The sequence below is a fragment of the Ursus americanus genome, chromosome 26 (assembly GCF_024610735.1).
Source record: "Ursus americanus isolate L20-20 chromosome 26, mUrsAme1.1.p, whole genome shotgun sequence".
Taxonomy (NCBI): domain Eukaryota; kingdom Metazoa; phylum Chordata; class Mammalia; order Carnivora; family Ursidae; genus Ursus; species Ursus americanus.
In genome coordinates, this window is record NC_142152.1 from 31,235,340 (window position 1) to 31,257,713 (window position 22,374).

General features: G+C 48.8%; 1 protein-coding gene across 1 annotated transcript in view; it reads right to left on the reverse strand.

The window, feature by feature from the left end:
- PTPN21 (protein tyrosine phosphatase non-receptor type 21) overlaps positions 1-22,374 on the reverse strand; it is a 75,020-nt gene that overhangs the window by 6,298 nt on the left and 46,348 nt on the right. The window contains exons 11-15 of the mRNA XM_045807692.2: positions 12,926-12,986; positions 12,206-12,290; positions 6,832-8,240; positions 2,750-2,887; positions 1,379-1,600 (exon numbers count right to left, since the gene is read on the reverse strand). Of these exons, the coding sequence (XP_045663648.1) occupies positions 1,379-1,600; positions 2,750-2,887; positions 6,832-8,240; positions 12,206-12,290; positions 12,926-12,986 (1,915 nt within the window). The remainder of the gene's footprint in view (positions 1-1,378; positions 1,601-2,749; positions 2,888-6,831; positions 8,241-12,205; positions 12,291-12,925; positions 12,987-22,374) is intronic.

Consider the following 22,374-nt stretch of genomic DNA (forward strand, 5'->3'; position numbering starts at 1 on the left):
CCGGCGGTCAAGGCTGCGGGCTGGAGTGTGGGCTGCATCCCCTCGCTGACGGCGGGCTCACTCAGTGGCCGTGCCCTGGGTGGTAGCAGTGACCACGGCGAACAAAGGGGGGGTCCGTGGACGGCCGAGGCGGAAGGGTCAGCGCTTTACTCGGAGGGACACGCAGGGAGGACCCGCGCTGGTTAAGTGGCCGATCAGGAGTCCTGAGGCTCGGCCGCCGCCTGCAGCTGACGACCTGAGAGTCTGCAACACCCACAGGCCTGCGGCTTTATCCAGTTCTCGTCCATCCCGTCATGAGACACTGGAGGAGTGACTCCAGACACGCTCGGGTTTTAAATAAACTACACCCATATGAAAAAGCGCAACACAGACTCCCCAGGACGGCCAAGGGCACCGACAGCCGGGTCCCTGAAAGCCTCAAGCGTGAACCTGCCCTCACCAAATAGCACTTGCACAAGAAATAAAATGTGGGAAAGAAGAAAAACTCCTGGCCATGGATACGTCCTCATTCACTCCCAATAAGGAAGCTTCTCCCTCCCAAAATAAAAGCACCGGATCTCCAGCCAGCACAAACAAAGGGTACACGCTGCCGAAGAGAGAGCCTGCCTTCCGCGCCTCCCGGGGGGGGGGGGTGTCATCATCCCTTTTCCCGTCTTCCTGGGTGTGACGGTACCCCAGGTAAAGGGCGTTCCATGGTCTCCAGGGGATAAGTGCCACTGCTTCTCCAAACAACAAAACGATGGTGAAAAGTGATCACAGGGAAACAACAAAAAGAACAGGTGTCACCATGGTAAGGAAAAGCTTTGGCAAACACCATTAAAAAACCCAGATGAGGGGCGCCTGGGTGGCTCAGTCAGCTAAGTGACCAACTCTTGGTTTTGGCTCAGGGCAGGGTCTCAGGGTTGTGAGATGGAGCCCTGTGTCGGGCTCTGCTTGAGACTCTCTGCCTCTGCCCTTCCCCTGCTCTCTCTCTAAAATAAACAAACAAACCCAGACACCTCGTCATGTAAGAATCAATGCAGGAATGTGATAACAGAAAACTAGCAATTCTGCCGCAATGGAAAGAATTATGAGCCAGAAAGAGATAGTCAGATTTAGAAGAACAAAGTCTTAAGGTCAGGACAAAGAGTAACCCCTGAGTCCTGGCCACAGTGGTGGGGGCAGAGGGGCTTAGCCCGAGGGAGGGGAACGCGGCTTTGGCTCTGTTGGTAAACACTTCCTACCAGCCGGGTGTATGGATTTTCCGGTTTATAACACAATTTGTCACAATGGCTCCAACTAGGCTGTTTCTAGAACACAGACATGAATACAGTTCTTACCATTCTTGTAACTGAACTCGCAACTTCACAGCCCTTGCGACCCCACCCGCTCCTCTCACCTTAATATGTGACGCGTTGATGTAACCAGTATTGTTTTCTTTAGTTGGGACCAGCTCCACTCTGGCGTCGTCGTAGGGAAGAACATCTTGGAATCGATTTCTTTCTGCGTTTTCAGGGAGTCGTGCTGTTGAGCACTCCCCATCAACTAGCCGTTTTTTAAGAATTTTTTCATATTCTGTGAATACCATTCCCTGTTCTAACCGCTGTTCCAGAATTCTACACTGTAAAATGGGACAGGTGGAATGATATGAGTATCGTCGCATGTCCAAGCTGCATTCTGATGGTGCATTTCAAATCTTGTTTTCTGCTTCAAGTTTTGCATTATCTAGTATTGACAACTCTAGATGAAACGAAAGCTAAGTTTTTAACAAGCTGTAACAATAAGAGTTAAAATAACAAAGAAAAATCACCTTGTTGGTGAGAAGCAGAATGCAGACTTCTGTTTAAAGGTGAAAACTGGCCGACAATAATTTGAACTCATTTTCTCTAAATCTATGGTCAATTTTGTGACTCCTAAGGAAGAGAAAGTTCTCCTGGAGAATAGCAAACCCTAAAGTAGGAGAATTAATTCCAATCTCTATAAAAAATGCTTCAATTTTCTAATCTATGATATACAAAAACTGAGAAAAGGAGTAAATATCAACACTATCTCCAGGATCCCATTGTAAGCAAATTAATTTTTACTTAGCATTAATTCATGCCTGTCTGATTGAGATATAATAAAACTTCACAGCAGGGGCGCCTGGGTGGCACAGTGGTTGAGTGTCTGCCTTCGGCTCAGGGCATGATCCCAGCGTTATGGGATCGAGCCCCACATCAGGCTCCTCCGCTATGAGCCTGCTTCTTCCTCTCCCACTCCCCCTGCTTGTGTTCCCTCTCTCGCTGGCTGTCACTGTCTCTGTCAAATGAATAAATAAAATCTTAAAAAAATAAAAATAAAAATAAAACTTCACAGCAAATATATTTTGGTCACAAAGAAAGTCATGAAAAATTCAGTAACTGTTTACTCCTGAAATAAATTTTCAATACGATGAAAGCAGTCAAAGTGTGCTCTCTTTCCCATGTGTGCTCGTATGGACTTGTAGAATTCCTCTAATTTAAAGTCATCAAAAATCAAGACTGAGGCAGATGCGGAAGAAGGTAAAGCACATTCAGGAACAAACAAAAAATTAACATTTACTCTAAAATTGTCTATTAACATACTAGATTTGCCCCAATTTTGACATCCAGATGATAAAATGCCTTAACACTCATTTATGATAATTAGACGTATTAGCAAATTCACTAAAATCTGAGGGCGGCATTCTTGTAGCATTTTACGGACTGTCCCCAAGAAAGCATACCGCTCGGTCCATACATCTCGTACGTACCCTCTCGTCATTGGTGGCTCTGGCCGGCACTTCCTTTCCTTCATCAGGCAGAGGCAGTCGAGACAGAGAGAGTCCGTTTAGGGCAGCCAATTTGAGAGGACCAATTTTTTTTGCATCTACCCGGCTCTTTTTCATTCCCTATAAGAATATTTATATGTATATATGAAATATACACAAATACAACCCCCTTGAAGAGAAATTTCAGTGGACTGAGGACTGGAAACAAACAGAAGGAGTGTTCTTCACCAACCACCACAGGAGAGATTACACTCCACACACACGTTTGTTTAACAAACATTGGGAGGAAGACATTCCTTTCAAGGCCAAAGCCCTGATAAGTCTTGCAGACAGACGATTTTGAAATGCAATTCGTTTCAAGTCTCTGTTGTAATGAGAGGTGAGGCTGCAGGCAGACAGCATTCCTTCACAGAACTCCCAAATCTCAAAACAGGACACGCACACAAAAATCAGTGGCAGTCCACAAAAAGGGTTTTAAATGCAGTCACATGATTGCAATAGACTTTTGTAATTTTTTAAAGATATAAACGAGTTCTTTAAATCATTCTGAAAAAATTAAATGTTTTCTGTGGTCGCTCTCTCTAGTCTATCCTATGTTCTGTTGCAGACGGGGGTGACCTGGCTTGGACCACCACACCTCAGAACCTGCCACATTTTTAACCAGGAACAGACAACGGACTGAAATCTCCACCGTGACACCAGGAAGATAGGGTAAAGGACAGGTTATCAGTCTCCTGAAAATGTGCGTCTCCTAACGTGACTTTGGAAGTAATGATCTTGCTTTCTCGGCAGCCGAGCCCTAGAAGGCGAAGTCCCCTCAGACACATCACCTCCTCAGAAACCACAGTCAGACGGCAGTAGCCCTTGTTTGACAGCAATGGTTTTCTCAGTGCCGCCTCACAAATGCAATCAGCTTTACTCCAGCCCTACCACCTGGGAGGGAGGCTAAAAGGCTGCGGCCTAGGCTAAAGTGTCGATTCTGACTCGGGCAGAAAACCCCGGCACGCTGCCCTTTAACAACTGGCCAGGGGGAGGGGGGTGTCTGATGTGCAAAGTTGGCCAGTCTCCATGGTGCGAATACTCCCACCATGGCCGATTTCAAGCTGCCAATGTGACATCACATGGCTCACAAGACTCCTGAAAACTCAAGCCGGCTCTCGCCCACCAGGACAAGGCGGCTCCAGGTCTGTTCTGCTGGAGAACGCGGCCAGGAGGGCCCGCCGCGCCATATGCTGGAGGGAACTGATTGGCTGAAAGATTGGAGTCTAAAGCCAGTATGTGAAGACAGACGTGAAGAATCAGAACCAGCACTGCCCTTAGAGTACAAACACGTGGTCTGCAGGGCACCGCCCCACGGTAATTTATGTGAGAACCACCAGCCAGGACTAAGAGTGTACGGTCGGGAAATCTGGACCTGCTGTAAGAGCACTCCAACCAGCCCACTCTTTTTCAGATAACAATCAAGTCACTGGAGGTGGGGAAGGGTGGAGAGCTCTAAATGTTTCTGCTTGTCTGCAATGTGGTTCGCTGTTTTTAATACTAAACTCCCATAACCTTAATTCACCTTACTATATGAACTCAGTTTTTCTGTTGTAACAGTGAAGGTCATGGCAACCCCATGTTCCTATGAGGAGTCCCAGGGGCTTAGCAGGGGGTTGAGCTCTTCAGTTCTCGGGAAGTCAGTATGATGCAATCTCACAGTCATCAGCTAACTTCACCCCAGCATTTTCTATGAGCCAGGACCTCACTTATCCTGCAACAACTCTCCGGGGTCAGCTTCCATTACAAATGAGAAAGCGGAGTCAGAGAGATGGGACAGCTTGCCCAAGGTCGCACAGTTGCCTCGTTATAAATGGTAATCGACGTCAAAAAGAAAAACCCTTCCTTAAAGTCAGCTATGCCCCATCATAGAATTTACAAAGCATTTTTCATGCCTAACCTTCTGTGGGACTTAACATAGCAGGCAGAGCAGAGGTGACGGTCCCCTCTGCTACAGATGGAGATGAGGTTCTGGTGCTGCAGGTCCAGCCCACGGGGCAGAGAACTAATACATGGGAGGGTCTAGCCTCAGACCCAAGTTCTTCCACTCTTTGGCCCTAGACCTTTTCTCCAAGCCACAGCCGCCATACACCTTCTTCAAGCAAGGAGAATCCATTATGCCAAAGAAGGAGCGCAAGAGCATAACCTAATCACAAAACTGTACTAATACCGTGGGTCTTAAAAGTCAGCGAGGGAGAAAATTTGTATTTTTTAGAGAACCAAACTGATCAAAAGCCTCAGATTTAGGGGATCTTGCCATATCCCATTCAAAAGGTACAGGGACAATATGCTTGAATAGTGGACTATACTCAAAACAAGTATCGTCTGGGGAAAAGGCTTCGGTCATGCATAAAAATGATGGATAGCTCTGGGGCACTTGGGTGGCTCAGTCAGTTAAGCGTCTGACTCTTGATTTTGGCTCAGGTCATGATCTTAGGGTGGGGAGATCGAGCCCCACATCAGGCTCCATGCGCTAGGCATGCAGACTCAGGTAGAATTACCTTTCAGAGATACATCCACACCCTGTTCCCACCCTGAATCATTGATCATGAGTCCACACCTCCCACTCCAGAGGACCTGAGACACTGGTCTTTACTGTTCAGGTAGGTAAGAATGTAATCCCAAGAAAAATTAAAAATAAACTTAAAATTCAAACCCCAAATTCGTTAAAAGCAAACCCACTTAAATCCACGGCACTACTGTAAGTGGTTTCAGTCTACCTCTACCGATCAATTTCATACACGCTGTAAAATTGCATTAATTATCTTCCAGTTTATGAAGATGTTATTATACTTGTGATGGGTCCTCAAGTCTGAGTATGCAGACTATCAGAGATGGGAGGGGAGTCCGAGCTGCCAGGGCGCTGGGAGTACTGGGAGACAGAATGAATAGGCTGATTAATCACTTTTGCTCGATCAGAGGACAGAGCTCAGGGTGGAGGCACGGGCAGTAAGGAGCCAGAAACCGGAGCAATGCAACAAGATGACTTAGAGTGGCCGCGCTTAAGGCACAAACGCGTGGCCAATGCTTGGGAACTCAAAAAGTTTAGGCGGAAAGATAGAAAACAGCAAGGCTTAGACAAGCAATAACTGGTTAATAAAATACTATATACAATATACCTCAATGCAGAACAGTGTGGAAGATCAGAGAGTAGGTTGCACAGATAAACATGGGTTTAAAATTCCAGTTGTCACCCACTAACTGTGTGACCTTGGAAAAGTTACTTAACATCTCAGAGTCTGTTCTCTCTTCTGAAGGAACAATAGGCCTGTTGTAAGCCGGACATGCCTGGGAACATGGTAAATGCTCCAGGAATGGCAGCTAGAGATGATGTTATGCTCTTTTGTATTTTGCCCCAAATAAGAAGTGCACAACTCATGGTTATTTATCATCTTGAGTATCAAAGAGCTGCATTTTCTCCAAGGGACTCTGCTGGGCTCTCAGTTCACTTAAAGAGACCTGGAGCTCTCAGGTGTTTTGTCTTGACAAAGGGCCACCTTTCCAACCCCAGAATCCCTCTGCAGCCCTCGGAGATCACAGCCAGGCAATTCAAGCTGCACCCACACACTCCGACAGCAGCAAACTTCCCCTCGGGGGATGCTCCTCTTCGACTCCGCTGGGCAAACGGAACCACGCAGCCCCGCAGGGCTGCATCACCACACGGTGTTTCTAACTGGCGGCTAAGCGACCTTATCTCAAACCGGCGAAATCCTAATTTCCTTTTCCTTAACGCTGCGTTGCTAAACCTTTCCTTCCTTCCTTCCATTCCACAGAGCACTTCCTCTAATTTATTCCAGCAAAACCACTAAAATTCTAACCGATCCTCCTTATTTCCACAGATAATCAAACTCAAAGTGTTCCAAATACGATAGAAATAATGGCGGGGGAGGGGGGGGATGAGAAGGGCTCGAAGAAACAAAAGCTAAACCCGCCAGACACGAGAGTCAAAGTGGAGACGCACGAAGGCGCCTGCGCTCCGCAGGTGCCGGCCGCCCGATCCCGGCACCGCCGCACACTAGGCTTACCCCTAGCGGCGGAAGGCCTTCCACCACGTTCTTCTTCCCCGAGAGGAGATCGGACACGGGCCGCTGCTTCAGGGAGTCCCTCCTGGCTCGGTAGCGCCCCGAGGTGGTGAGGTCGGACTCGGACATGGAGGGCGTGAGCAGCCCCTCTCGGCGGGGCCGGGGGGCCTCCCCGAGTGGGGGCGCAGGCTCGCGGCCGTGGAGGAGGCCCGGGCCCGGCGCGGCTGGAGTGGGGCCGCAGGGCCAGCGGGAGGGTCCCGGCAGCGGCTCCGGGGAGTGGCGGCCCCGGGGCGCGCGGGCCTGAGGAAGGGGCACAGCCAACGAGGCGATCTCCTCCTCCAGGTCCTCCTCGTCCTCGCTGCTGTGGATCAGCATGGTGGCGTCGGAGAGAGACTTCTTGTGGCCGTAGCCCAGGCCTCCCCGCTCGTCCGCTGGGTCCCGCTCGGCCCTTTCGGGGAAGCCACCGGGCTGGGAGCCCGCCGAGACCGGCCTGGGCGGCGTGTCGGCGGCCGACGCGGACAGCGTGCGCTCCTTGAGCCGCAGGCCCTCGAGGCTGTGCGCCAGCCCGGCCACCTCGATGCTGTTCCTCTTGTGCAGGTGCGCGCGCCGGGCGGCCGTGAGCGGCTCGCTGACCTCCTGTAGCGAGTGCGCCACCGGCAGGCTGGCCTCCTGGAACGTCTGCACCGAGTGGTGCACGCGCCGGGTGATGAGGTCGGGGTTGCTGCTGCTTATGTACAGGTGGCGGGACAGGTCCGGGGTGCTGTTGGCCGGCCGCGGGGGCGGGTAGGGCGGGGGCGGGCGATACACCTGCGTCCGCATGATGTTGGGGGCCGGGTAGTCCTGCGCCTGCAGCTGCACGTTGGTCAGCTCGGGCACACTGACGGCACCCACCACCGGCCGCCGTTCGGCGGGGTGCGGGTACGGAGACGGGCTGTGGAAACTGTAGTTGAGGCTGAACGGGTAGTGGGCCGACTGCGGGGAGGCGAAGTGGGCGTGCTCCCGAATTTCCGGCTGGCTGTAGACCAGCGCGTCGGGCCTGCTGTAGGCATAGGAGTTGCCGATGTTGAGGTTGCGCAGCGAGTGGCTCTGCCTTTCGGCGTGCACCATTCCTCTGTTGAGCTGCTTCATCACGGTCTCGTAGTCTGGGGTCGGGCGGTAGGACGGGGGGATCAGGGCGCTGTGCCGGTGGGACGGCACGTAGTCGGGCCTCATGACGTCACTCCCGGTGATGCTCGGGTTAGAGGACATGGGGGACGGCTGTAGGTAGGGCTGCGGGTTGTTTAGGGAGTTAGTGCTGTGTGCACTGTATACACTGCCGTTTCGGATCCGGCCATTGAGGTCAATCTGGGCTCGATCCAAACTTGTCAGAGAGTGACAATAGTATCCATTCTGGTTGGTTGCAAAGAGGTTATCTGGGAAACAAACACATTTAAAATGTATTTTAAAATGAGATTTTAAGATGTATAAATTGGACTAATTACTCTAAGCAAATACTGATAGGCCCTGAATGCTGATGACACTTTCAGTGTAGCTTACAAAAATCCATGCAGAAATAACTTGGCTTTACGCAGGCTCATGATGCCTGCGGGCATATCATTTCCTGGACTCCCGGCATCCTCATCTATAGAATGGTGACGGCTTGCCTACCCTAAGGGTGGTATTCAGGATTTGGCCCCCAGTAAAGATTAACCAAATCTAAATCCAATATTAAGAGTACAAATGATTATAAAATATTGTCTTTTTCTTTAAAGCAAAAACATGTCTTGCTAGAATTGAAACAGACTTTCTGGAACTCTGGGTAGCTGGAGGCAGAGACACTGTTCCAGGCATTGGACCACTACTAGCTCTCTCCCACTGGTGGGGATGTGGGACTTGCTGATGCTAGTTCAAGCACCAACCGTCTGTAAAAACCTCCTTAAGTGGAATTCTGTGTTTTCTGTACCAGTTCTTCTAGAGTGAAGACAATTCACAGGCTCTACTTCTCCAGGTCCAACAATATCACCAGTTGCTGCATACCTCACCAGGGACCAGACGTCATTCACAGCTGCCCCTCACCCCCACTCTGCCCCCACACGCTCCAGTGGGATGCGGATCCACAAGCAGCGGAACCGGGAGTGCTGTCCAACCGACAGCGGCTGTGTGTGTGCCTGGTGGGGCTGCAAGGACGCATGTTTCTTCTGTGCAATCTGTAGCCCACCGGCAACACCATCACTACTGAGGGTGATTTCTGACACTTCAAAGAGCAGCAGTCAGGTCCTTCAGAGAACAGCGGCCTTTCAAAAGTATTCTTTCTGGGATTCAAGAGCCGTGGAATGGTTTAAGTGACTAGTATTATCAGAGTGAAGATATCACCATCTGGTGTGTGGACCGTACTCAGGTGGCTCGCAAGCCAGGAAGAAACGGGCCTCGGATGCGTCACTGTATTTTTCCCGCTGACGCCAAAGCTTCCCGGTCCCTGTGCTGCTCCCACACCTGGAATGCTCTGCCACCTCCGAGTTCCCGGAGTTCCCCTTTCTCACTGCTGCCGCAGCTCAGGTCCTGACTCCAGCCTGTCTGCACAGGCACAGTTCCCGCCCCTCCTGACCTCCCTGCCTGCAGGCTTCTCCCTACACCCCACAAACCATCCCTTTGTGAGCCCATGTATGTAAAAGACTGCTGAGAACCAATGGGGGGAAAGATGCCTGGAATCCAGGTGAGTAAAGGGGAGGGAAGAGATGTATACAACAACCACAATTCAAGGACACGTTACACTGTGAGATGAAGTGTGACAGGGGTCCATGCAGGAGGACGAAGGATCTCTTCCAGCTTGGGCTGGGTGGATGGGCATGGGGAGGGGAGAATCAAGAACAACCCCATGGAGGACACAGCATTCAAGCGTCCTGTGGGGGTGGGGAGGGCATGTCCAGCTTCCAGCAGCAGCCACTGTGTGCGGGATCACCCATCTTCATGGGTGTCTGTCAGGCATGGTCACATGACTAGCAGCGATCAAGGGAAAGAGAGCAGAGGGTTGAGAGCCAGTTTCCATGCTCCCTCCCCACCGCTACCCTGACCAACATTCCGGATGGAAGAGGCTCCTCCAGCCAGAAGGCCTGAGGCAGGCGGACATGGAGCAGAGCCCTCCTGCCGGTGCAGGGTGGCCAGGTAACCTGAGCAAGAAGTCACCTTTACTGCATAAGCCGCTGAGCTTTCCCACAGCACAGTCCAGCCTACCCGACGGGACAGAAGCACGCAGGCAGGAGAGTGCACGATGGCGTCCTCTAAGGACGGAGGGCATTCTGGGTGACAGGGCAGCATGGGCCAGGCCGGGAGACCACTTCTGGAGGGCATCCTCAGTTTGGCTGCGGTGTCGGGTAGTTGGGAGACGAGTAAGAGAACAGTGGGAAATAAGACTGGAAAAGGAGCGCCAGGACACCAGGCAAACATTGGGGAGCTGAGAAGAGCCTGGCACCCCTGTATCAGGTGGAAGATGTCCTCTTGTGTGGAGCACCCGCTAGTCGAGTGAGGCTGGACTGAACCAGGAGCAGAGGGACGGAAGAGATATTATACGGAGTTAGAGGCAAGAGCGTGTGTGACAGACCAGGTGCCGAGGGGAAAAAAATAAAAAGGAAAGAAAAGCAAAATTACGTGCAGTTTGGAATCCAAGTAACCAGGAGAGTGATGTCATCGCAAAGATGAAATAAGGATGAGGGGGAAAGGGACGGGCTTGTGGAGCAGAGTGATGAGCTCCAATTTACCATTTTCATTTTCAGCAAGCTGTAATAGCTAATACCATAAGCCAGGTACTCTGCCGAGGGCTTTCGGGGCGGTGGCTCCCTAAACTGTCACCCGTGGGACAGATGGGAGATGCGGGCTGCAGCGGGGAGCGATGACAGATGGGAAGTACAGACGTGACAGTCACCCCCGCCGAAATCTGAAATGTGGACGGGACTGCTGTGGGAGCCTGCACAGGGAGGGAAGAAGGCCACCCGGGCAGACCCTCCCAGACAGCGAACACCACCGAAAGCGCAGGCGGAGAGAGATCCAGCGCACTGACAAGAGGTTTTTCAAGAGGAGCGAAAGCTCAGTTTGCCGGTAAGGAGGATGTGGGAGGCGCTAGGGACAGGGAGGGCAGCTGGGGCAGCAAAGTCGGAAGGAGTAAACGGGTAACCACCCACGCGGGCACTACTCTCAGAAGCAGCAGGTGGAAAAGGGAAGGGAAAATGAACTCAAACCATAGTTGAAGAGAGCGGGGAGGGAGAAGTATTAGGCCATCTGCAGACTAACAAGGCAGAGAGAAGAGCCTTTACCCAGCGGTGGGTGGGGCTGGGGGCACAGAAGCACACAAGGGCGGGCACAAGGGGCCCGCAGTGAGGAAGGGAGAACACACCCCCACCCCGAGGTGCAGCCTCTGGGAGTCCACACCATGCAGCACGGCTCCCCTACTGCTCACCTGCCTACCTCACTGCATGGAAATTCTCATCTGTGCACGGAAGGTCCCGCACCCACAACAGTCACAAACCACCTCTGGTCCCTTCACACGCGGCTTCTCCCAGTTCCTTACACGAAGTCCAACCATACCACTCCCCTCCCCAGGGCCCCTTCCTCAGTCTGTGCCATGGCATTCACTGTCCCCCAAAACCAGGGGGGCAATCCCCATCAACTGCCCGCCTCTCTCAAGCTGCTGTCTTTCCAGAAAGCCCTTCTCAGTCTCCCCAACAAAATGAGAGTCTTTCGTCACGGAACTGCTCTCTCTCCTCAAAACAATCATGCTCTCTTTGGGCTTCAGTTATTTGTGTGCTAGTCTTATCCCCCACTATTAGACTCTAAGCTTCTTAAGATGTGGAACTACTTCTCTGCATTAAATCTCCTGGGCCTCTGTAGTAGGGCCTTGTGCACAGAGGAGAGAGTGAATGTCTGCTGAGGGAATGCTTGAGGTTTGGCTTGGGAGGCACTGTCTTAAACACAGCTCTCTACACTAACTGAGTGAGAGATTAAAATAAATAAAAATTAAATGTTTAAACCTTTACACTGGGAAGCTCTCAGGCAGGAAAAAAAAACCCAAAATGAGCCTGGGATATCTTCTGCTGGAAAGTGAGGAAACACTCAAAGGCCAATGGGGGAGTGTCAGCAGGACAAAGGAGTTGGCTGAAAGGAGCTCCTAAGCGCCAAACTTGGGATCATTTGAGCATCAGAATTTGATACTAAATATTGCTACACATTTTCAAGAAATTGAATCTAATGGCTGCTGCTTCCGTGAATCCAGGATGGCTATAATCATGGAAATGATTTGGTTATAACGTCAGCCAAAAACTATCCTGGCTCCAAGATCTCCAAGTCTTCACAGATTTATTCAAATAGTAATAATTTTATACAGCATTTCAGAAATAGTGTACTTTACCTTGGGAGGAAGTGTATGGTTCTGTATAATGTCCATTATAATGCAGCTGGGGTGGGGGAGGCATCACATAGGGCTGGGGCTTAGGCTAAGGAATGGAAAGTTGGAAACAGGGTTAAAACACATTGCTGTCTATGTAATATATGTAAAGTAAGTCTCTGCTGGTTTCTTTCTGTCCATTAAAAAACTTCTAAGGAAGTTAAATATACATGAAGCCCCTACAGCTCTTATCATATCTGTCACTTTCAGTGTCTCCCAGAATGATAATGCCAAGGCCTATGCACTGATATCAGACATCAGAGATCACAAGAAAACAAGCTGTATCCAAAAAGTTAAGAGCAAGAAGGAACAGACAAAGTTTCCTGAGTCCTTATGCAAACATGTGAATGAATATAAAAAGCTTTTATGTAGTGTATTTAATCTTACCAGGCAAAATTAGCTAGCATTTTAAATATCTACTAACTTCTAATTGCTCTTCACTAACAGTCAAAAATTTTAATATTAGGTTGGACCTAATATTTAAATACATATAATAAAATAAAAATTATATAAATATTAGGGTCAGCCCATGGAAAACTGTCATATCTTTGGTTAAAAACAATTGAAATACCAGCACACTTTTGTGGTCCAAACTAAAAATTAATACTATCAAAAGCATCTTTAATTAAGGAAGATGACATCACTACAAGAAAAAAAGCAATGATATTTTTCCTTCTTTCTTACCAGGGACACCCTTGAAGACGACCTCCTCCTAATTGGGTTCACTGTGACAGTCTGAGTTTGCCTATAAAAATAAGACATGTCGTTGAGACATACATGCACATAGTTTTCCTAATTCTGCCAAAACAAATTAATAAGAAGGTAAAAGAATAAATCTGCTAAAGCAAAAAGAAGACAAAGGAATCCAGTCATAAATGAGAGAAGAGGAGACTCTCTGCCCTCGCTTGGGGCCTCCACCCTCTGTGGCTGTCCAGACCCCTCCACCCACACTCCAGGGTTTGGGCCTCCTCGTGCCACAACATCTGCCTGGACGATCAGACGATGGGCAGGTGTATCTTTTCCGGGTCTATCCAGGTAAAACCTCCGGAATGAGCATACACAGAAAGGAAAAGCAGCAAGGCTTGATCACCCACAAACATCCCAGGGAAGCAAGACTCCGTGCAAGTGTGTCTCTCCTGTGGGCCTGGGTCAGCACTGACCACACGCACTAATAGTCCTGGGGGGGGGGGGGGCATCAACTGCCCGCCCAGAAGCCTGAAGCAATGGGAAATGCCTTTAGTTAAAATCCTCGTAACCACACACTACAAACATAATCAAGAAATAAGCTTATAACTTTGGTAACTTAATCTAGATTTCCCATAAGGAACTAAGTTAGAGAACGCAAAAAAGTAGATATGGTTCAGTGGGCCTGTGGTAAACCTATTTACTTTTCTTTGCAAGAAACGTCTCTCTGATTGGTTTTAAATGTATTTTTTAGAAAGCGATGAGGGGTGCATGGGTGGCTCAGTCGGTCGTGAGTTCAGGTCCCGCATTGGGCTCCATGCTGGGCGTGGAGCTGACTTAAAAAACAACAAACAACAACAACAAAGAAAGCAATGAGACTATTAAGAAGTGTGGACTGACATTTATCAGATAATGTGAGATTTGAAACTATTCCCATCAAGTTCCATCTTTGAATAAATAATTACATCAAAAAGGAACAAGACAGGGGCGCCTGGGTGGCTCAGTCGTTAAGCGTCTGCCTTCAGCTCAGGGCGTGATCCCAGCATTCTGGGATCGAGCCCCACATTAGGCTCCTCCGCTGGGAGCCTGCTTCTTCCTCTTCCACTCCCCCTGCTTGTGCTCCCTCTTTCACTGCCTGTCTCTCTCTCTGTCAAATAAATAAATAAAATCTTAAAAAAAAAAAAAAAGGAACAAGACAAAACAGCTCATGTGTAATTTTACCACTTTTAAACAGAGGCAGGATTTTTTCGTTCTTGTGTGCCGTTTATTGCAGATAAAATCTAGGCACCTAAACACATGGGATTCTTTACTTTGTTGATGACTTACATAATTTTCCCCCAGTACTTCCCCCCACTTCCCCCTTTTCTTTTTAAGAGAGAGACAGAGAGAGCATGTGCATGCATGAGGTGGGGCGGGGGAGAAGAGGGCCAAGGAAAGAGAGAATCCCAAGCCAGCTCCAAGCCCAGCGGGGAGCCCAATGCAGGACTCAATATCTCTACCCTGAGATCATGACCTGAGCCGAAATCAAGAGTCAGGCGCTCAACTGACTAAGCCACCCTCTCCCCCCAGTTTTTTTTTTAAAGCTCTATGCGCAACGTGGGGTGTGAACTCACCACCCCAAGATCAAGAGTCCCATGCTCTACCGACTGAGCCCGCCAGGCGCCCCTCAAAGCACTTTTTTAAAAAAATCTTTTACCATCCATTCCTGGCTCATGAGCTTATGTGACACATAAATACTAATTACAAAAATATTTTGTGACTGTTGGTTATAGTGTTCCAAGGACTAATTACTAGAAAATCCATAATCACAAAGTGAACACTCAACATGTTTAATCAGCAAATGTACCATAAAATCAAGCCTCACGTCTCCTAAATTAACATGATTGTTAGCATTCTAACCACTAGTACGTTATTGGTTTAAGATTTTATTTATTTATTAGTCAGAGAGAAAAAGCACGAGCAGGGTGAGTGGGAGAGGGAGAAGCAGGCTTCCCGCTGAGCAGGGAGCCCAGTGCAGGGGGGCTCCATCCCAGGACCCTGGGATCATGACCTGAGCCGAGGGCAGACGCTTAATTGACTGACCCACCCAGGAGTCCCCCACTAATACCTTATATTCAAAACCTGAAAACTAGCTTATTTTGAGAAGACTTGAGATAAAATAAAAGTAGTGCTTATCATTTCTGATTAAAAATGATCACCAGATACTGGGCTTGAATGAAACTAGGTTGGTACTGACTCAGTAACAGAGTGCTAGGATACGGGAATATAAGAGCAATCTGAAAAATGTGGTCTACCTCAAAATAAAAACTGATTATGTGATAAAAGTGATCTTCCAGCTCAGCAGAGAGAAGATATAGGTTATTGGTACAATGGACCATTTAATCCTATTAGGCTGCAAAAATCCCTGTATCGATTGTAAAGCTCTATGGGTCCTAACTGAGGCCTCCTTAGTGGCAGGAGGTGGGATAGGGCACCTGGGCACTGTGCTTTGTTTCGTTAACCGCTCCTTAAAATAGTCATTAAAACCAGTGTCCAGAATTTTGAAAGCATCATTCTGTAGCCTGAGGTTTACTTTGCTGCTGCTTATTCTCCATCATCTGGGCTAGGTTTCGGCAAAACTAGGTCCTTTGAAGTTTATATTTAGCCCAAATGGACTGAACTTTTAAATTACTATAAATTCAACAGGCGCCTGGGTGGCTCAGTCAGTTGGGCGGCCAAGTCTTGATTTCAGCTCAGGTCATGATCTCAGGGTAGTGAGATTGAGCCCCGTGTCAGGCTCTGCACTGGACGTGGAAGCTGCTTAAGAGTGGTTCCTTCTCTGAAGAGGTTCCTCCCCTCACTCCTCCCTTTGAGCCTCCCCACCTCGTGCTCGTGCATGTGCTCTCTCTCTCAAACTAAAAAATAATAAAGTACTATACATTCAAAATTCAGAAATGAGAAGGAAGGGCTGCCAACAGAATACTCCAACATGTCCAGACTTGCCCAGCCTGGGGCAAAAATAAAACTTAAATATGTTAAACACAGAAACCAAAGATGCAGAGCTTAGAAGCAGAGGCAGTAACTCCCACACGCAGTATCTATTTTGGCGCCCGGACCGGCAGCACCCAGTGCGGAGGCGACGCTGTCCGCTGCGGAGGCCACTTCCTACTAAACACAAACAAACTAACCCATCTTTCTCCTGCCAGACTGCGCGACTAGGCAGCCTCGCCATCAGTTCTAAGATCCCACCTCCTCCTTCTTCCTGCTGCTGTTGTAAACGCAGCTTACTGGGAAACCAGCTAGCCTAATCTTAGCGTACAAGACCAAACGGTCTGCTGCTGGTTGGTGTTTTCCAGACTTTCTGGGCAGTTACTATGTTGATGGGTGCTGCTAAAAATGAGACAGCTGAAGAACTCTTAAGAACAAAATCAGCAGAGGGGCGCCTGGGTGGCACAGTGGTTAAGCGTCTGCCTTCGCCTCAGGGCGTGATCCCAGCGTTATGGGATCGAGCCCCACATCAGGCTCCTCCACTATGAGCCTGCTTTTTCCTCTCCCACTCCCCCTGCTTGTGTTCCCTCTCTCACTGGCTGTCTCTATCTCTGTCGAATAAATAAATAAAATCTTAAAAAAAAAAAAAAAAAAGAACAAAATCAGCGGAATGTGTGCCCTGGAGAAGACAAAATGAGTAAAGGCTGCTAGCCCCAGTAAAATAAGTATTATTTCTAGTGAAATGGTGCTAAGGACTGAACATGATTATCTCACGTTCCCAACACCAGAAGGGATGCCAGTTACGATCCTGATTTTACACATGAGGAAACTGACACTTAGGTTAAGGAAACTACTCTTGGTCACGTGACCAGGAAGTAGCAGAACCGGCACTGGAACCAGCCTATCCGTCAGATTACGGAGTACAGGCTCCTAACAGTCCATGATTTGCTAACCCCCTCCCCGGCCCCAAATGATCTGTAAGCTCCATGGAGGCAAGAGGACATAATGGTATCACTGGTGCCTGGCACACAAGGAAGGCCTCAATGCTTGTTGAGCAAACAAGTGACATGGTGAGTGAGGACAGAAGCAGATGTGAATTACTGAGCATTTACAGTGAAGTTATTCCCAAGAGCTGTTTCAATTTTGCTTTGTGAGCTTCTTTTCTCATAGATTTATAGCTAGTGAAGAGGAGATTTTGATGAGCAAAAAATGTGTCGTATGGTGGAAATACCTAGAAAACACTAGTCTCAATGACCTTCTCTGATGGGATTGGGGCTACTCTGTCTCCTTCCAGGCCTCCTCCAGTCCCTTTATTTTTTTTTTTAAAGATGTATTTATTTATTTTAGAGAGAGTATAAGCAAGAGAGTGGTGGAGGCGGGGCAGAGGGAGACAAGCAGACTCCCCACTGAGTGGGAGGGGCCCACCCCCAACACGGGGCTCCACCCCAGGACCCTGGGATCATGACCGGAGCCGAAGTTGAGAGCCAGACACTCAACAGACTGAGCCACCCAGGCACCCTCCTCCACTCTCTTTAAACCTTGCAGTGGGCCCACAGAAGGGACAGCCCCATCCCTCTCCAGGAAGGGCCTCCTCCAGTCAGTGATCTGGTCAGAGTCTCCAGAACACAACCCTCTCACCTGCTGGTGACTGAAAGTCAGCTTTCCCTCTAGATAAAGTCTCTTGAAACCTTGATCACACGGCTCTGTAGATTGGGGGGTACCATCCTCCCCAAGATTCTGTTTCTCTCCCAGTATTTTTTCATATAAATTAGAGAGGCTGATTACAGCAGGCCAATTGTGGGATTTGGAAGAAGTTATTTGACCAGATTGACTTTATCTCCTATAATTCCTAAGCTAACCCTAAAGGAATATTAACATTCTTCTTCTCACATTTTTAAGGCTTGGGTGACAAAAAAAGATGATTCTGTTATTTAAAATACCTTGTTTAAAAGTGCAGGGAGGGGGCAAGATTTATGATGGGTCCTGTCATTTTATAAATTCTAAAATATAGTCATCTGGGGCAAGTTTGGATGAGTCACATGAGGCCATCCCAAATATCACTGAATTAGATATCAGGACTGAGGGGTGGGGAAAGGGACACTCTAGGAGCAAAGTCCTCCTTTTATACAAGTAGACCATCTCCTGAACCACCAGGTGCCCCAGGCTGAGCCAGCTGTCCAGAATCCACTGTCAAATTTCAGGCCTGCTACAATTTCATTAAATGCCCATCACACTGTAAGATGACCCATCTGGACCGTGAGAACAAATCTACCAATACTCCAAGATCATTATATTAAATGTGACTGAATAGCCTAGGTTGAGAGCCTTAAAACAATAAAAGATCATAAAATTTAAAGCTATTTTTAGTTTTATCACCCATCAAAACATTAAAAGCTAAGACTTCATTTACTTCACCTGAGAACAATTGCTGATAGTGAAATAAATTAAGTTTCCCCACAGAACGCAGCAGGTGTCCTCCATCATTAATAATGACACAGGAATAGCTCATGGATACGGACTTCCTTAATCTACTGGATGTACAGATTAAAAACAAAGTGTAGAAAATAGCCCTTTAAACAGAACTATTTCATTTCTGAAACTCTTGTGTCTTCTCTTTTTTTTTTTTTTTTAAGATTTTATTTATTTATTTGAGAGAGAGCAGGAGCAGGGGGTGCGGGGGTGGGCAGAAGGAGAGGGAAAAGCAGACTCCCCGCTGGACACATAGGCCAAGTGGGGCTCAATCCCAGGACTCTGAGATCATAGCCTGAGCTTAGTCAGCCGCTTAACTGACTGAGCCCCCCAGGCACCCCTTGTGTTTTCTTTATATAGATATATGCAACTAAAGACCATAATAATACAGCTTTATTCCTATTTAGCAAAAAACAGCAATATTACAAAGCTTAGATTTCTACAACCAAGTTGATTTCTTTTCCATCTGAACTTTAAAATGATTAGCAGGTGGTGATATGCAAAAAAACCTCTTTTAACAAAAGGCACTGGGGCGCCTGGATGGCTCAGTCAGTTAAGTGTCTGCCTTCAGCTCAGGTCATGATCCCAGGGTCCTGGGATCGAGCCCCTCGTCAGGCTCCCTGCTCAGTGGGGAGTCTGCTTATCCCTCTCTCCCTCTCTCTGCTTCTGCCCTTGCTCATGCTCTCTCTCTCAAATAAATAAAATCTTAAAAAAAAAAAAAAAAGGCATTAACCACCAACCAATATGGATGGCTACTGGGAAGAGATGGTATTTTACAGTTTATTCAAAATGATGGCTTTGATTCTCCATTCTCTTCCAGAAGGGGTTCGACGCGATGAATACCCTCAAACTTATGACAAGGCCGTGCTCCTCCAGAGTGCATATCTACTGCCTGAGTCTCAGAACACTGCTTCTGCACAAAATAGTGTCACATGTGCTCGGGTAACCAGGCCAACCCAGGAGAGCCCCAGTGTGACTGGCCTGGACTCCTAGCACCACTGAATCTGGCCACCAGCGGGGGCACATTCACACACACACACACACACACTCAGACCTGCGAGCCCAGGGAGCAGCCAGCAGAGAAGGTTCCCATATGGACAAAGAAAGCAGGTCTCCTCCTCCCTGTCAGGTACCACTTTCCCAAATCGCATCAGCAGACCAGCATTGGGCTCAGAGAAAAGCACAGTTGGGGGGGGGGGGGCTAGGGGGTTGGTACTCAGAGGGGAGAGGAGGACTGGGGCCTACGGGCTAACCATTGGCTGGTTCTCTGGTAGGGTCATCTCTGGTCACTTCCTTTTCTTTCATGAGTCCCAAAGATGGGCCTGCCCTTTGCAAGGTTATTCCTAACCAGTTTTTCTTCACACCTTGGGTACCTATAGAACAGAAATCACGTCCATAGCCTTTCCTCTTCCTTCTTGGCCTGAAGGGACAAATGTCCTCTTAAGATTTTTTTTCCTCCAATTTACAATCAATAGTAAAAGGAAATCAACAAGGAGCAAATGGGCTCTTTCTTCTCCCCTCTGATGCCCATCACCATCTCATCAGGCTTCCATCATTCACTAAGCCTTAGGTACCAGGCGCCCTGTCGGCCTCTGGGGCACTAGCGGATGAGATGGAAAAGCCAGGTCTGTGTAGGACAGCAGGCACTTGCCACGCCAGCAGCCTAGCGTAGGGGGAAGGAGCGCTGGCTGCATGGCAGGGCCACACCACTGCAGGCCTCTATGTCCCCACACCTGCATCTACAAAAGGGCAGTAGTAATTGTACCAAACCGGGCTACTGTAAAGATGAAAGGAGATAAAAGCTCTCCACATAATGCTTGGCACACAGAAAGTATCTACCGAATCAGAATCATTGTTATGCAAGTGGTAGGCAACGACCAGTACTTTGAGAATGGTACCAAGGACTAAGCAAACTAAATGCATGGTGGCCTCCAGGACCTGCACTTAAACTGGATCAGGACAAACAACGAAGAGTCTGCCAGAGAAGGGGCGAGAGAGCATTCCAGCAAAGCCTGGGCTGCGAGAGGCATCAGCGCTGTAAGGACTACGGGCTCCGGGGCCAGGCTCAAGGGTCCGCTGGGCAGATGAGCCCAGAGGAGGATCCAGGAGTCTTGCACTCCATGCCGTAGCTCAGGAAGGGTACAGAAAGGGACAGGCTCAGCTGTGGTTCTGAACTATAACCGTGGGTGGAGTGTTACATCTTTTGCTCACTTATCCATAAAACTGGCTGGAGCCAGGTGAGATGGGGCAGGGGAGCCAGACAGGAGGCAGCTGCAATGGGCCAGAGGAGAGACAGCAGCTTAAAGGAAGGTTGTGGGGATAGAGCAGTCTTCAAATCTCAGTGTGGATGCCACTCCACTGGGAAGCCTTTCCTAGCGTGGCAGTTCTGGGTTAGGAACCCTTCTCCTAAGGGCTCCTACAGCACCACGGACATCCCCAATCAGACCTCTTAACATGCGTTTCTTCAACAAATTCACCAAGGCCTACCGTGGGCCAGCCCCTTGCTCAGCACTGGGAACACAGGGGTTAACCAGAGTGTCTGCCCTCTGCGTTGCTGGGGTGCTTACCTGCTGAGAAGAGATTCAGGCAATAAACAAGTAAGCAAACAAATATACAAATTCAGGTGGGGCCAAGTACTATGAAGAAAAATAAAATAGGGCAAGGGGATACAGAGAGACAGGCAGTGGGCAGGAAGGGAGTACCCAGGGCAGCCAGGGTACCTCTGATCAGACAACAGACGCAGCGGGAGAATGAGGCATGGGAAGGAAAAGCATTTCAGGCCGAGGAAGGGGTAAACACAGGGTCCCTAAGGGCAGAACATGTTCACAGACTGGAAAGGATCCTAGTGTGGCTGGGACAGGGTGAGCAGGAAGAGGGTTTAAAGGATACAAGGAGGGAACCAGGCAAGGACCAGATCTTGGACGGTCTCGTACTTTTAAGCATGATGAAATGCCAGTGCAGGGTTTTAAGGGCAAGAGGATCTGACCCATATTCAACTAAGACCAGTCTGACTGACATACGGAAAGCTAGGTGTAGGCAGGGCAGGTGCAGACACGAGGAGAGCGTCAGAAGGCTCCAGCAATCTCCCAGATGAGAAACACTGGTTGCTTGGCACAAAGCTGTTAGCAGAGGAGGTGGTAAAAGTGGCCGGATTTCAGATACATTTCGAGGCAGAGCTTGCTGATGAAATGGATATGAGATGAAAGAAACAGGAATCAAGACGGAATTAAGTAGGTTTGGGGCCTGAGCAACTGGGTGAGTATGGAGTGTTGCCATTTATGGAATGGGAAAGAGTAGGAAAGAAGCAGATTTGGGAGCAGGAAGAGGAAGAAGGCATCAAGTTTGGATTTAGACATATCATATCTGAGATGCCTCCTAGGTCCCCAAGTGAAGATGTCAACAGGTGGTCGGCTGTGCTCAGGGAGAAGACTGAGCTAGAAGTAAAACCCGATGCACTATTTGTAGGGCTGATACAATGTGAACGAGGAAGGTGCGGAAGAGGTCTGAGGATTAAACCAGCAAAGCTGACTGAGAAGAAACAGCCTAGAAAGAGGAAAAGCAAGAGAGGGTGGGGTCCTGACAGCCAACGAGGAGCGCGGTGCAGGAAGGAAGGGGTGATCAGAGGTTAAGTGCTGAAAGGACCATGGGATGAAGGTCACTGTCACTGTGACCAGCAGTGTCAGTGTGTGGCAGCTAGGGGAAGCCGGGCGAGAGGCAGGAGAGGAAGCAAGCATATACGACTCCTATGCAGAAATGCGCCCTAGAGGAGAGCAGAGATATGGAGCCGGGGCTGGATGGCGTGTGGAATGAACGGCAAGTGTTTGTAATGGGTGATTTTATTACAGCATGTCTGCATGCTGATGGGAATGATCCAGTACAAACAGGGAAACCCATGGGGACCAAGAACAAGGTACATTGGGAAGAAAAGGTAGAAATTCTTCAAATGGCTTGACAGGCTGAATAGTCTTTAATTACTCAAAATGCCGATTGAAAAAAAAAAGACCATTCTCTTT